The 13931-nt window shown below is 50.2% G+C and overlaps 1 protein-coding gene across 3 annotated transcripts in view; it reads left to right on the top strand.

Annotated features, from left to right (window-relative positions):
• The window catches only part of GOLM1 (golgi membrane protein 1), a 40622-nt gene that overhangs the window by 8739 nt on the left and 17952 nt on the right, over positions 1-13931 (top strand). For 2 of the 3 annotated variants that reach the window (XM_081102970.1, XM_081102971.1), the window contains exons 2-4: positions 3411-3560; positions 4853-5032; positions 13130-13184. In XM_081102970.1, the coding sequence (XP_080959096.1) occupies positions 3432-3560; positions 4853-5032; positions 13130-13184 (364 nt within the window). In that variant the 5' untranslated portion in view covers positions 3411-3431. Of the gene's footprint in view, positions 1-3410; positions 3561-4852; positions 5033-13129; positions 13185-13931 lie in introns of those variants that run through there. The other variant, XM_081102972.1, reaches the window with a different exon arrangement.

Below are 13931 nucleotides of genomic sequence, written 5' to 3'. Positions count from 1 at the left end.
GCCCTAACCAGTTTGGCTCAGCGGATAGAGCGTCGGCCTGCGGACTCAAGGGTCCCAGGTTCGATTCTGGTCAAGGGCATGTACCTTGGTTGTGGGCACATCCCCAGTGGGGAGCGTGCAGGAGGCAGCTGATCGATGTTTCTCTCTCATCGATGTTTCTAACTCTCTATCCCTCTCCCTTCCTCTCTGTAAAAAAATCAATAAAATATTAAAAAAAACAACAACAAAAAAAACTCAGAGTAGGAAATGTCTTTCTAAATCTGAAAAACCCAGAAGCAAAAAAAGATGGACAAGATTAGGTTATTTTAAAAATACCACCAACAGCCAAAAACTATGGGCAGATAATTTCACAAAGTCAAAGAACAAATGAAAAATTGAGAAAAAAATTATATAAGACCAAAAATTAGTTTATCTTTAATATACAAAGAGCTCTTACAAATCAATAAGATGAACACTGCAGTTTAAAGTGGGCAAAGACTATGGAAAGGTATTTCACCAAAATGAACATACACATGGCCAGTGAATGAACAGGTGTTCATTTATGTTCACAACTAAGGAAGTGTATTTTAAAAATATTACTATGAATGAGATTACCAGACATTAAAAAGTTTGTGTGTTATTATGTGAGAAAACAGATATTCTCCTACAGGTGGTGGGAGGGTAAATTATTGGAAATAATTTGGAAGCCAACATGGTAAGATTTCTCAAAACATTATTAGAAATTTAATTTATGAAAGAGTTGCAAAAATAGTACAGGTGGTTACCATATACTAGTATATTTCACCCATCTTTTTTTTTTTTTAATATATTTTATTGATTTTTTGCAGAGAGGGAGGGACAGGGATAGAGAGTCAGAAACATCAATGAGAGAGAAGCATCGACCAGCTGCCTCCTGCACACTCCCTACTGGGGATGTGCCTGCAACCAAGGTACATGCCCTTGACGGGAATCGAACCTGGGACCCTTGAGTCCGCAGGCCGACGCTCTATCCACTAAGCCAAACCGGTTAGGGCGTCACCCATCTTATGTTACCCTCTTACATACTCGGAGAGTTTATCAAAATTAAGACATTAACCTTGGCACTACCTTATTATCCAAAGTACTTAATTTATTTGAATTTCACTGGTTTTTCTCCGTGGTGGTCTTTTTCTGTTCTAGGGTCCAGTGCAGGATCCCATCTTGCACTGAGTTCTTGACTGTAGTTATTATTAAGTCTGTGGCAGTTTCTTAGTCTTTTCTTTATTTTTCATGATCTTGAGAGATTTGAAGAGTGCTAGTCAGAGTTTTATAGGATGTTCTTCAGTTGAGTTCCTCAGAATTTTTCTCCTGGTGCATCATATCAGGCAGTCTGTGATGTTGACATAAGGGGGAGTCTGTTAGGATTCTCCAGTATAAAGGTATTGTTTTCCTTTCGTAGTTTGTTAAATATTTTAAAGGAGCGAAGAGCCGTCAGTGTTAAACACATATATTTAGGCCCAGCAGTTCCACTTACTGAAGTTTATCCACAGCTGTCTGGGATGTTTCAGGTGCCGCAGCAGGGGGTGAGAGGACCCCTGCACCCCTCGCACTGATGGGGGATTCAGCGAGGCCTTATTGGAAGCGCTTGGTCAGTGCCTCCCACGTAATGAGCTTCCTGCTGGCTCCCCCTCCCTTCCCAGAACCCGTGGAGGCCGGAGGTATTTGGAGTTCTGAGTTCTTTCAGAATTCAGAAGCTAGTAAGAGGCATTTATTATATGTTATGTGACAGCTCTGCAGCAGCACCCCATAGTCAAACACTGATCTTTCTGCAGCACGATGTATGAATAGTCACATGACCGGAGGAAGGTAAAGACAGATTTTTAGTAGCTTCAGGTGAGTTCTGGCCAGACCTTGATCTGATTTCAGGCCAGGTTCTGTTGCCGGGTGAGTGATGAAAAATCCCTTTGGGGTTTTAGAGCATTTTGGAGTTCAGAATTGTGGGTGAGGGATTGTACTCCGGCATACGAGATTGCAAACACAGATGCAGATGCGGAAGAGTGCTCGTGGCAGCATTGTTGGAAATAAGCCTGGAAACCCCCCCGGCCTTTGGCAGGAGGTTGGCTAAGTCAGTCCTGGTTCACAGGTGCCCGAGGCAGCCCTTTAGAAAGAATGGGGCAGACTGTCATGTGCTGCCAGGAAAAGGGTAACAGGATGTGTCGCTGATTGATTCAGGACATGTCCAGCACCCCGCGGTGAGCTTGTTTGCTTGTAAACGCACCCAGAAACATCGAGAATGAGGTCGAGAAACGTGGCTGGGAGATTATAAAGCACCATCACCTGGGCCCTGCCTTAAGCACGGTCGGGATTAGAGGCGGAGGCGTGGGGCCCAGGTGTGTGCACAGGCGCACCTCAGAGCGCCGGCGGCTCAGGTCCAGGCCACCGCTGTAAAGCGAGTCGTGTAAGTAAGCGAGTCGTCATCTTTTTGCCGGTGGAGGGCCTTGCCTTCCATTTGTTAAAAAGGCAACACCTATGCACTTCAGGAAACAGACCAGCAATAAAATAAGGTTTGCCTGTATTAAGGAGGAGGACGTCTCCCAGGGACACTTAGAAATACCGTAGGGTGAGAAGGCCCCGTCAGCTCTCCTGTGCTCTCACTCTCAAGACCTTGACCTCAAAGGTGAGCCCCTGGTGGTCTTTCCCCCTCTCCTCCTTCCTCCTCCCCCTTCCTCCCTCCTCCCTCTCCCTCCTCCATTGCTGGCCCCACCTGGCATAGAAGCAGTTACTGCTCATTGCCCTCCCTCTGATAAGGTCCTGCTTTATCTGGCTCAGCAGAAGCCTTTTGGCAAAGTCAGCTTTTCCTTGTCCCTGGTGCCCAGTGCTGGCATCCAGCCAGACCTGGCGTTGGGTTGAAGCCCGTGAACCAAATGGATGGCTCCTTTCTTGTCAGCCGAGTCTGTTTCTTTGAAGAACGCGGTGCCCTCTGCAGCTCTCCAAGCTCTGTTCCTTGGGCGTGCTGTGCGCTCCGCGTGCTGGGGTCCCACCAGTCAGGGAGAGGAGCTCGGGAGCTGGTGCCCGCCTCATTCCTGCCCACAGGCCCTGCCTGTCCCGGGACTTACACAGTGCAGGTCACACTCACGCCCCGTTGCCCAGGAAACACGTTGGCTGGTGCCCTTAGTGATTCCATCCCCATTTTACAGCAGAGAAAACTGAAGCCTGAGAGATGCTTACTTGCCGAGGTCCGTGAGCGAGCCCGGGGGCCAGCCACGCTGCCCGCTGCGGTGCTGCCCGCTGCGGTGCTGCCCGCTGCGGTGCTGCCCGCCTGCTCTCCCTCCGCAGCTCCGCGTTTCAAGGCGAGGACGCCTTCCACGTGGTTGTGACGATGGACGTGGCCTGCGTGGCCGGCCGTGGAGTACTAATACTGACGCTTGTTTATCTCTGCGTTTATTTGGCAGATTCTCAGCCTGGCCTATGAGATGATGGGACTGGGAAACGGGCGTCGGACCATGAAGTCGCCGCCCTTTGTGCTGGCTGCCCTGGTGGCCTGTATCATCGTCCTGGGCTTCAACTACTGGATTGCGAGCTCCCGGAGCGTGGATCTCCAGGTACTTTGCTTGTTCGCTTTGTTTGTGTGGCTGCTGTAGAGTATTTCACGTGCTGGGTGGTGGGGCCTGAGGGGTTTGGCTTGCATTTATCGCCCCCTGAGGCGTTGTTCAACGTGTGTGCTCCTTGTAATGCCAGTGCCGGCTCTGCATGTGCCTCCATATCGGACCAAGCTCCTCCTCCCTTATTCTCTAAGCCCTCAGTCTGCCTTTAGAGAGAATCCTGCTAGCCACTTAGCAAGAATCCACTTCTAGCAAGATGTCTCCTTCTGATACTTTTCCACGTCTTGACCGCCTCAGTCTGTTCTTTGGCTACCAATCCACTGCTGTCTTTGCTATATTCAGAGCTGAGCATGGTTTCTCTGTCCCCCCCCCCCCCCCCCGGCCCCCATCATGATCCTGTGGGGTTGTCTCGAATAAAATTTTCCCTACTGTGTTAATAAGCATCAGAATAGTTTTTATTTAACAGTGGATTGTACACATCATCATCTTTTGTACACAACTCTACAAGGTTGGGACTTTATTCTTCCCATTTCACAGGTAGGCAGACTGAGGCCCAGAGAGGTAAAGTGCCTGGGGAGCTGGGATTCCAGCCCAGTCTGTCTGACGTCAGAGCTTGGGCTCTTAGCCCTGGAACTTCGAGTGTTTTGTCCTCCTCTCCTGCTTACCCTCCAGGCGTCTAGAGCCTTTGTCTGAGCCATGTTCTCTGCACAGATGGGCTCTTGGCATCCTGGTTTGGAGAACTGAGTCTCTTTTTAGAAATCTTGTCTGATAAGGAGTCGTAACTACTTAAGTGGGGAAAAGGAACTAAATACAGTGGGGCCTTGACTTACAGTGTCCTAACGAGTTTTTTGAGATACCAGCTGTCTCTCCGCTGATTTTTTGCATTGAGTTGATAGAGTAATTTGAGTTAACGAGCTCCTTAACGAGCTCGGTCTCAGAACGAATTAAACTCGTAAGTCAAGGCCCCACTGTACTTGAGCAGCATCTCCATCTCACACCTGGTAAAGCATGAGACATTTTATGTATTTATTTACAGTTCACCAAATCCCTGTGCAGGTGTGGTGGTGTTTCCATGGAGACGTGCAGTGGAGTCAGGGAAGCTCATAGCAGTGAATTCTGTTGCTTGTAGAAAAACCGCTGTAGCTTCTACACAGGTGACTGCAGATTGAGCCTTGGGCATAGCCTGTGGGTGAAGGCGTGCTGCCGGCTCTGGGGCGGGGTTGTCTTTGCGCAGGTGGTCTGGTCTCCAGGGGAGGCCTGACATTTGCCCTCACACTGTGGTGTCCTTGTAGACGCGGATCATGGAGCTGGAAGGCAGGGTCCGCAGGGCGGCCGCCGAGAGAGGCGCGGTGGAGCTGAAGAAGAACGAGTTCCAGGGGGAGCTGGAGAAGCAGCGGGAGCAGCTGGACAAAATCCAGTCCAGCCACAACTTCCAGATGGAGAGCGTCAACAGGTTACACCAGGATGAAAAGGCAAGGCCGGCTTGGGTTCTAGACACCCTTCCCCGCTGGGCAGCTCTTCTCCATGGGAGGGGGAGCGGTGTGTGTGTATCCCGGAATTAACTGAGATTAGCCTCTTGATGAAGCTTTGGGTATCTCCCCGTCTGGATGGGCTTCTTGTAAAACCCTTTGCAGTGGGGATAAATGAGAGAAATGAAAAGAACTATCTTAGCATCAGATTATCCGCCTGTTGGCTTTATTAGTATTTTTTTAATCTTTTTTTATTGTTTAAAGTATTAGATATGTCTCCTTTTCCCCCCAATTGACCCCTCCCAGGCCACTCCCACCCTCCAGGACAAGCCCCCACCGCCCCACTGTCCGTGTCCATTGGTTACGCTAATATGTATGCATACAAGTCTTTTGGTTGATCTCTTACCCCCCCACCCTCCTTCCCTCTGAGGTTGGATGGTCTGTTTGGTGTCTCTTTGTCTCTGGGTCTATTTTTGTTCATCAGTTTATGTTGCTCATTATATCCCACATATGAGTGAGATCATGTGGTATTTATCTTTCTCTGACTCGCTTGTTTTGCTTAGCATAATGCTCTCCAGTTTCATCCATGCTATTGCAAATAGTAAAAGTTCCTTCTTTTTTACAGCAGCATAGTATTCCATTGTGTAGATGTACCACAGGTTTTTAATCCACTCATCTGCTGATGGGCACTTAGGCTGTTTCTAGATCTTAGCTATGGTGAATTGTGCTGCTATGAACATAGGGGTGCATATATTCTTTCTGATTGGTGTTTCTGGTTTCTTGGGATATATTCCTAGAAGTGGGATCACTGGGTCAAATGGGAGTTCCATTTTTAACTTTTTGAGGAAACTCCATACTTTTTTCCACAGTGACTGCACCAGTCTGCATTCCCACCAGCAGTGCACGAGGGTTCCTTTTTCTCCCCTGTTGGCTTTTTTTCTTACTGTCTTCAAACATGTGTTAAGTCCCTGCTCTGAGCCGGGCCTGTGCTGGATTTGTGTCTCAAAGGAGAGTGATATTTGTGCTCTTTATGTCGGATGATTGGAAAGGTTGCATGAAGGTTCATTCAGGAAAATACTAACAGAGAGAGTAAGGGGACTCAAGGATGCTGGATTTTAAGTTAAAAAAAATATTTGATTTTGAGGCCTCAGCTGATTTTGGGGAATTGAACTGTCATTCTGTTTTTCTTTTCTTTTTTGTCTCCTTATCTGTTGCAGAATTAGGTATGTTTATGGTGGCTTGATACATAAATGCAATTATTAGAGTTTATATTGTATTGCTACAACTTGGTGGAAGCCCTCGTATAGTTGTATATAAGAAGAGTTATACAGCTTTGTTTTGCAACAGAAATGATTGTGTAAGAAGTTAACCTTAAATAACTTTCAAAAAAGTTGTCTTTCTTAATTATCAAAATATTATAGACAGTTTTGAAAATACAAAAAAGAAATTTAAAATCACCTGCAGTTCCATCACTCAGAGATTAACTACTGAGAAGCACTCACCCCTTTAAACAAAAATAGATTACATCTAAGCTTTTCTAAATCACTGTTATATTCAAGCTTTTATAAATGTGGGTATGCCATGAAAAGTATAGAATGTAAAGGGGACTCTTTAAATGATACATACATTTGAACACATCTAGTTTGCACATCATTTAAAAAGACCTGGAAACTCTTGGCTTATTATGCATTGTTATTTCAGGGGTGTTGAGGCAACCACTTCAGTGATAGAAAACCAGGAGTATAATTCGAGATAAGAGAGAATTCTTCATAAACGTTTGCTGAAGGGAACTGCAGTGGATTCCCTTGACGTCTGATTGGCTGAGGTGGCTAGGTTTTGGACATGAAGATGTACATTTGATTCAGATGAACAGGAGTGCACATACACGTGTTACTGCTTCATAACACATTACCCCAAAACATAGTGATTTAAAACCATGACGGACAGCGTGTATGCTGCTCAGGTGTCTGCTTTTTGGGAGGGCTTAGTGGGGCAACTGTGTGTACTCCACTGTGTCACCGTGTGGGGTGCCTCGAAGTCGGGGGGCAGAAGGTCTCCTCACTCGTGTCTGGTGACCAGTGACCAGAGGCCTCCGTGGGGCCGGGGCTGAAGCACCTGTGAGGCTTTTCCGCAAGGCTGCTGCCCTCCTTTACTGTGGAGGCTAGATTCCCAGGCCAAGCATCCTGCCGAGGGAGGGGGGGGAGGGATGGGGGGAGAGGGGGGAGCCGGGAGAAAGCTGTCACCTGTGTATGCGTTCCCAGGTCTGCCATAACAAATTACCGTAAACTGAGCGGCTTAAAGCAACGAAGATTAACTCCTTCAAGGAGGCTTGGAAGTCCAAAGTCAGGGTGTCCCAGGACCTAGGAGGCTCCATCGGAGGATCCTTCCTGTGCTTCTTGCAGCTCCTGGCGTCTGCTGGCACCTTTGGCGTGACTTGACTTGCACTTGTGTCCCTCTGATCTCTGCCGCTGTTCGCACAGGGCGTGTCCTCCACGTCTCTGCAGCTTTGCCTGTTCTCTTCGGTCACATCGATTTAGGACCCACCCTCGGGACTTTGACTTAATTACAGCTGCTTAGGCCCTGTTTCTGAATAGGCTTTTCATAGGTTCATTTATAGGTTCTGGGTGGACATGGGTTTTCGGGGTAAAAGCCATGGCACCTGTTTCGTAGTCAGCAGGGCCAGCTCCTGTGCGGTGGCTGGAAGTGTGTGGCCGAGGCCAGCCCAGACGGGAGGGGAGAGGGAATCAGCCTCTGTCTTGGTCAGAAACCTGAGGTCACATTGTCAACCGCCAAATGTGTGTGGTTATAAATAACCTTTACGCAGCCAGCAGTGAAATGCTATTTTCTTTTTAGATTTATGTGTGTGTATGTATAAAATAAGTGTTTAGGGGCCCCAGTAGAAAGAGGCCTTCAGGTGCTAGTTTTTGGCAAAAGCTAACGGAGAGTCGCTGGTGCAGGTCTGCACTAGTGTCTCAGGGCGGCACAGGATGTTTTATTCATTCTTTTACTTGGTTGTCGGAAGGCAGATCAGTCCTTTTGGGCCTGAAGACCTGATGAGATCTCGGGCCCTCTCCTGGCCCCTGGCTGCGGCGAAGCCGCACAGTGGCCCTGGAGGCACGTGAGGGGCACGTGACCTCCTCTCTGAATGCCTGGGCAAAGAATCAGAAGACCCTGAGGGACTTAGTGGCACTTCATCCAGGGAACACCCAGCTTCCTGCTACTGTGTTCATTTTTGCTTGCTACCGGTTGGAGTCAGAAGTAGCTTCATTTTGTACAATTTTACTTGTGACGTTCATGCTAGGCTGGTTTCTTGCAGCCATTTATCTGATGTTGAAATTTAGGCTTTTCATTTGCTGTTAAACTATGTAAATGAAAAAAAATATGTGAGCGAGCAGTGCAGTCAGTAGTGCAAAGCAAATCGTTTGAGTACCATTTCATTGGTAATGGAAATACAGTACTGTCCTGAAGGGCAGCAGTGGCCTAAAAAAGAAAGATGGCCGAGTGGGAGATGAGAGGAGGGGATGTTGGGGATTGTTAATTCATCTGTGTCCAGAAGAGAAAAGCTTACAGGCCGAGGCAGCCGGGAAGGTGGAGGGAGAACAGGCCTGCCATTCACCTAGCCTCACCTTCCTCACTCACCTGTGTGACCTGCGTCTGCTTTGAGGTGGCTTCGGTGAGCTTCCGGGTTTCTCCTTTCTTGCCTGGTAGGTAACTTGGGGCGTGAGGAGACTCCCCGGCCTTATTGGAGGGGGTGTGGCATGAAATCGCCATGCTTTAGAGGGCTTTCCTGTTGTCAGTGACGGGTGAGTGGCTTTTCCCTGGCTGCTGGGCGGGGAAAGCAAGGAGAGCTGAGATGGTTTGTGCCGTGGGCCTGGGCTGGGGGCTGCTCCCTTCGGCGTGGGTTCCTGTGGGTGATTCTCAGGAAGATTCTGCCCCTTCCAAAGGACTTGACTAGAATTAAGCAGCTTGGTCATTTGTCCTGGCTTAGAGTGCTTTCACACAAGAACGCGTTTAAGGTGCCGACGGGGAGACAGGTGTGGCCTTTGGGATGGAGGTACAGGCTGCGCCCTGAGAGGTCACTAGCGGGCTCCAGGGCCCTGCTGCGTGGCCGGGGCTGGCCCAGGCTGCTGGCTCCACCACTGCCTGCCCTCCAGCAGACACGGCTCTCAGGGTTCCAGTTTCTCCGCTCTGGGTCGGCTTTCCTTGTGCACCTGAGAGCGAGGCGATTTTCTTCTGCAGACGCGCTTTCTCGTTTGTTTTTGTTTTGGAGGGCCAAAGCAGATCCCTGTCGTTTCTTTGCTTTTTATCACCTCTTCTCCCCCTGTGACTGATGGAAGAATCAAGGCTTCTAGAAAAGCGTTTCTGTTTTTATCCCCATTCATTTTCTGTGTTCGGTTCTGTCTGTCTGCTCAGGATGCTGCCGGGCACTGGCCTTGTGCCTCGTCGGGACCAGGCTGTGCCTGTTGTCTGTGCATTTCCCATCGGGTGCTGTGGAGAGATGAGTAAATGGGTCTGTTGGAGTCAGTCATAGACAGAAGTCACTCCAGCTGTTTGATGCAAAAACGATTTGGTACAGGGAAGTAGATGCCGACGGGATGGTGGGAAGGGCCTGGGGGAGCAAGTTTGCTGGGATGGCTCACCTGTCAGGACCAGCCCCAGGGTCCGACCCGGAGGCTGGAGGCTGAACCGGGAGGCTGTGCGGGGGCCTTCACTCAGAGGCAGGGCCACCACACTCCTTGCTCCATTCTGCTCCTCCAGCCTCTAACCCCGTCAGCATTCCACTCTCCAGGGAGTGTATCTGATTGGATCTAAGTCCCACTGGGAAGGAGTCTGGAAAATGTACGTTAGCTTCCAAGCTGCTTCAGGAAGGCGCAGCAAAGGCCGTGTGCTGCAGATGCGGGACCTGTGTCTGCCCCCAGGCGTGAGGGAGGGGGTGCCCAAGTGCTGTGGGGTCACAGGAGAGTGTCCTCCACCGAGACACCTGGAAGCCAGGTGAATGTCCCTGGGGGTGTCGGGAGGTGGGAGCAGCACCCCGTGGCTGGGTGTGAGGCTGGTTTTTATCTCCATTACTTTTCTGTTTTTATCCCCATTAATTTTAGGAACATATAGGGAGTACACAGGAGCGCAGGGGCCCTTCACACAGGGTCTTTTAAGCCACTTACAGTTTGGACTTGAGGTGGAGGGCAGGGGACCCATCAGAGGGTTTAATCTGTGAATCAAGGTCATCAGATCAGGTCTGGGGGTTTAAAAGGTGGGTCCTGGCCCTGGGGAGTGTCCTTGGGGTGGGGAGCAGGGCAGAGCAGAGGCAGCTCTTGAAATATTTGAAGTAAAAATTATGTGCTGAGTTGAGGTAAGAGTGGAATGAATTCTGCAAAGTGAGCAGATTCGAGAGGCAGCCAGCAGGACAGGCCTGGGTGACAGGTGCAACATGGAGAAGGGGAGAGAGAGGCTGCTATAAATAAATACTTGGCTCTTCTCTGCTGCTGGGACTCTCTCTGTCCTCCCTTCTTATTCTTCAGGGCCTGAGCTGTCCCTGCCAGCCTGTGGCTGTTGAGCACTGGAAATGGCCCAATTGGGATGTGCTGTAATGTGAATAGATTTGAAGGCTTAGAATGAATAGAAAAGCAAAATATCTCATGAATACTGTTCTGTGTTGATTACATCCGAGATCAGCCATTTAAGTTGGTCCTTTTCTTTTTCTGTTTGTTTCAGCTCTGGTGTTCAGAGGGAAGGAGGTTTTGATCGCTGGGCGAGGTGGAAGTTTACGTGTTCAGTTCATGTTGTTGTACCAAAGATCTCTGGATAGTTTTTATCTTGCCACACTAGGACTCCATGCTCATTCAACCCCAACTCCCCTCCCCGCACCCTCAGCCCTTGGCAACTGTCCGCTTTTCTACTTTCTGTTTCTCCGATTTTGACTGCGTTAGATCCTTCCTCCGAGCGGAATCATGTAGCATTTGTCCTTTTGTGACTGGATTGTTTTGCTTGGCATTCAGTCCACCAGGTTCATCCCTGCTGCAGCACGTGGCATTCTGTCTTAAAGGCTGCGTAACAGCCTGCTGCGTGCACATCTTCGTCACCATCGGGGACAGGAGGTGGCTGCAGCGCTGACGCCTGTGAATCGTGCTGCTGTAAAACATGGGGCTGCAGATCCCGCCTCGAGATCTTGCTTTGAGTTCTTCCAGACAAATCCCCGGAGTGGGGATGCTGGCCGACGTGCTCATCTCTTGTCTTTTTAGCTGAACTGGTGCAGGCCTTTTCTGAGAGGAGCAGGAGCTGCACGCTGTGTAAATCGGATTCCTGGCTGTGCGAACCCTCCTGTCACCGCGGGTTCTCTTCTCTCTGCTGCCCGCATAGAATATTTTTTGTTGGTGTAGAATATCTATAAAGACCCCTCTTGATACCTCTCCCTGAGAGAATAATTATCCTACATACCCGTGGTTCTCAACCTTCTGGCCCTTTAAATACAGTTCCTCATGTTGTGACCCAACCATAAAATTATTTTCATTGCTACTTCATCACTGTAATGTTGCTACTGTTATGAATCGTAATGTAAATATCTGATATGCAGGATGGTCTTAGGTGACCCCCGTGAAAGGGTTGTTCGACTGCCAAAGGGGTCGCCACCCACAGGTTGAGAACCGCTGCTGTATAATAAAAGTCAAATAAGCAAATTGTCCCCTCGACGGGGAGTTTGACCAGGGGGCGGGGGCGGCAGGTGGCTGGGGGAAGGAAGGGTCGCCAGCGGCGAGGCCCCAGCCTGCAACCACTAGGGACCCTCCCTGTGCGTGGATTTCATGCACTGTGACTTCTCCCCTGTTATACCAGGAAATGTGCCTTTGCTCGGGTCTCCCAGAATCAACACCAGATTAGCCTGGCCGGATTTCATTTCTGGTGCACACCCCTGTATTCACAAACACCTGACTCCAGGAAACTCTGTCCAGGCCAGAGGAAGGGCGGGGGCTGGGCAGAGAGGTCCAGGGGAAGGCCAGAGGCACAGAAGGGGGAGGCGGTGTGGTTGGCATCATCACCGGGAACCAGAAATGGGACAGAAACGTGTCTCCGAGTTACGGGCGGCGTTTTCCAAGCTTCGTTGGTTATGACACAGGAAGAAGCTTTCCCAGGTGGCCCCGTGCACAGTGTGTGCACAAACTGTGCTTCCAGGGTGAGGTGCTCTGGTGTGTAAATTCCAGTCCAGCCCTCTTCAGGCTTTTGTTCGCCGTTAGTGCTGGGCGCGGTCCACTGGCTTGGTGTCCGGCTCGAGGTTCAGACCCAGTTTGGCAAGTAGTGATGGAGTGCTGGCTCCCGGAGCTGGCGCTGGGCTCAGGGGTGGCTCTGCGTGTTGGCTGTTGAGAGAGCCGCAGGACTGGAGCTTCCTGAGCAGCCTGTGCCTCAGAGGAGGAGCGCCCGCCCGCTCCCGCAGCCTCCGCAGAGACCTGCTGTGAGGCGTTCGCTCGGCGCACACAGGCTGCTGGTCCCGCTCAGCTGCACACTCATTTCTCTTTCTTGTTGCTGCTTTTACATTGTTGTCCCGAGTCCTGTGCGGCCTTTTCCCTGTTCTGTTGTCAGCGTTCCCAAATCTGTGTCACTAGCTGGGTGTGAGCCTCGCACTCCCCAGGCTTGCCGACTGTGGACAGAAGGAAGAGGCCAGAGGTTACGTTAAAATGACGCAGAGTCTGTGCTGGAGGAGTGGGCCCCAAGTTTCCTTCTCTTCGCTCTGTTAGCCGGCCTGGCCTTCAGAGTTTGACTTCTGAGTGAGGAGGATATGACTGTACCCAGGCTCCTCCAGAAAAAAAGCCAGAGCTGGGAATCAGCCAGGCATGGCAGGGGCCTTGCACAGAGGAGGGGCCGGTCCTGGAACTCGGCCAGGGCCAGGGACCGGTTCCTCTTCCTCCGGTCACAGCTGGTGTTGGGCGGGCAGGTCTCTGTGTGCGAGTTCCTTTTCTGGCTATGGGCGCCAGGTAATCAGAGCTGCCCGCCCCAGGCCTGCCCTCCTGACCTCTGCGTTGGGTGGGGGAGGGGTGCAGCCTTCCTTTTCCCCACGTGTATGTTTTACTGGGGTGGTTCTGGTGTTTCATTCTGCGTTTATCTTCCTTGCAGGCGGTTTTGGTGAATAATATCACCACAGGCGAGAGGCTCATCAGGACCCTGCAAGGTGAGCTGTCCTCTCCTCCTGACACCAGGCCTCCGGTCGCGGACCTACTTTCCGCTTGTCCTGTGGGTTGTTTATTCTAATCTAGTGACGGGTGTGATTATGAGTGATGGAGTAATCTTTAATTTATCCTGAAAGAGCTTTTCCTCTAAAAATGCTACTGAATACATTGCAAGCTGCTCTGCACAGAAGAATTCACTCTCTCATTTTTTGATACGGTGAAAAGAATATACATATGTGCCCACACACATACCTATGATATGTACGTGATCTATTTTTTATATATGGTGTATATACACGGTGGGGCAAAAGCAGGCCTGCAGTTGTTCGTATGGAAAATAATACAGTCATTAACACAGAAGAAGAGAAATAGACTGTTTCTCGTACTCACAACTGCAGACCTTTTGCCCCCGCCCGTGGTTCGATTGGACAGCGCCTGTCTAGGAGTCTACGAATGTTCGGAGGGGAAAGGCAGGGCTACACAGAGTTAAGTGAGTTCTTGGTCCCGGGGGCTTCTCAGAGCTTGCGATCTGCTGATGCTCCTGGTCACACGTCAGGAAGGGAGGACGGCTGCAGCCTTTCCCACGCACCCTGTGCTGCTGAGCGGCCGCTGTGCTTTGAGACGTGTCATTAGGCGGTCTCGTCGTTGTGCACGCAGCGTGGCGCGTGCTTACCCACACCTCGATGGTGTGGCCTCTGCACACCGAGGCTGGTGGCAGTACTTCATTCCTGTTCGTTGTGGAGTAGTAT

Source organism: Myotis nattereri (genome assembly GCF_964212035.1).
Source record: "Myotis nattereri genome assembly, chromosome: 12".
NCBI classification, from domain to species: Eukaryota; Metazoa; Chordata; class Mammalia; order Chiroptera; family Vespertilionidae; genus Myotis; species Myotis nattereri.
Note: the sequence above shows the minus strand (reverse complement) of the source record. Positions and strands in the feature narration are given on the sequence as shown.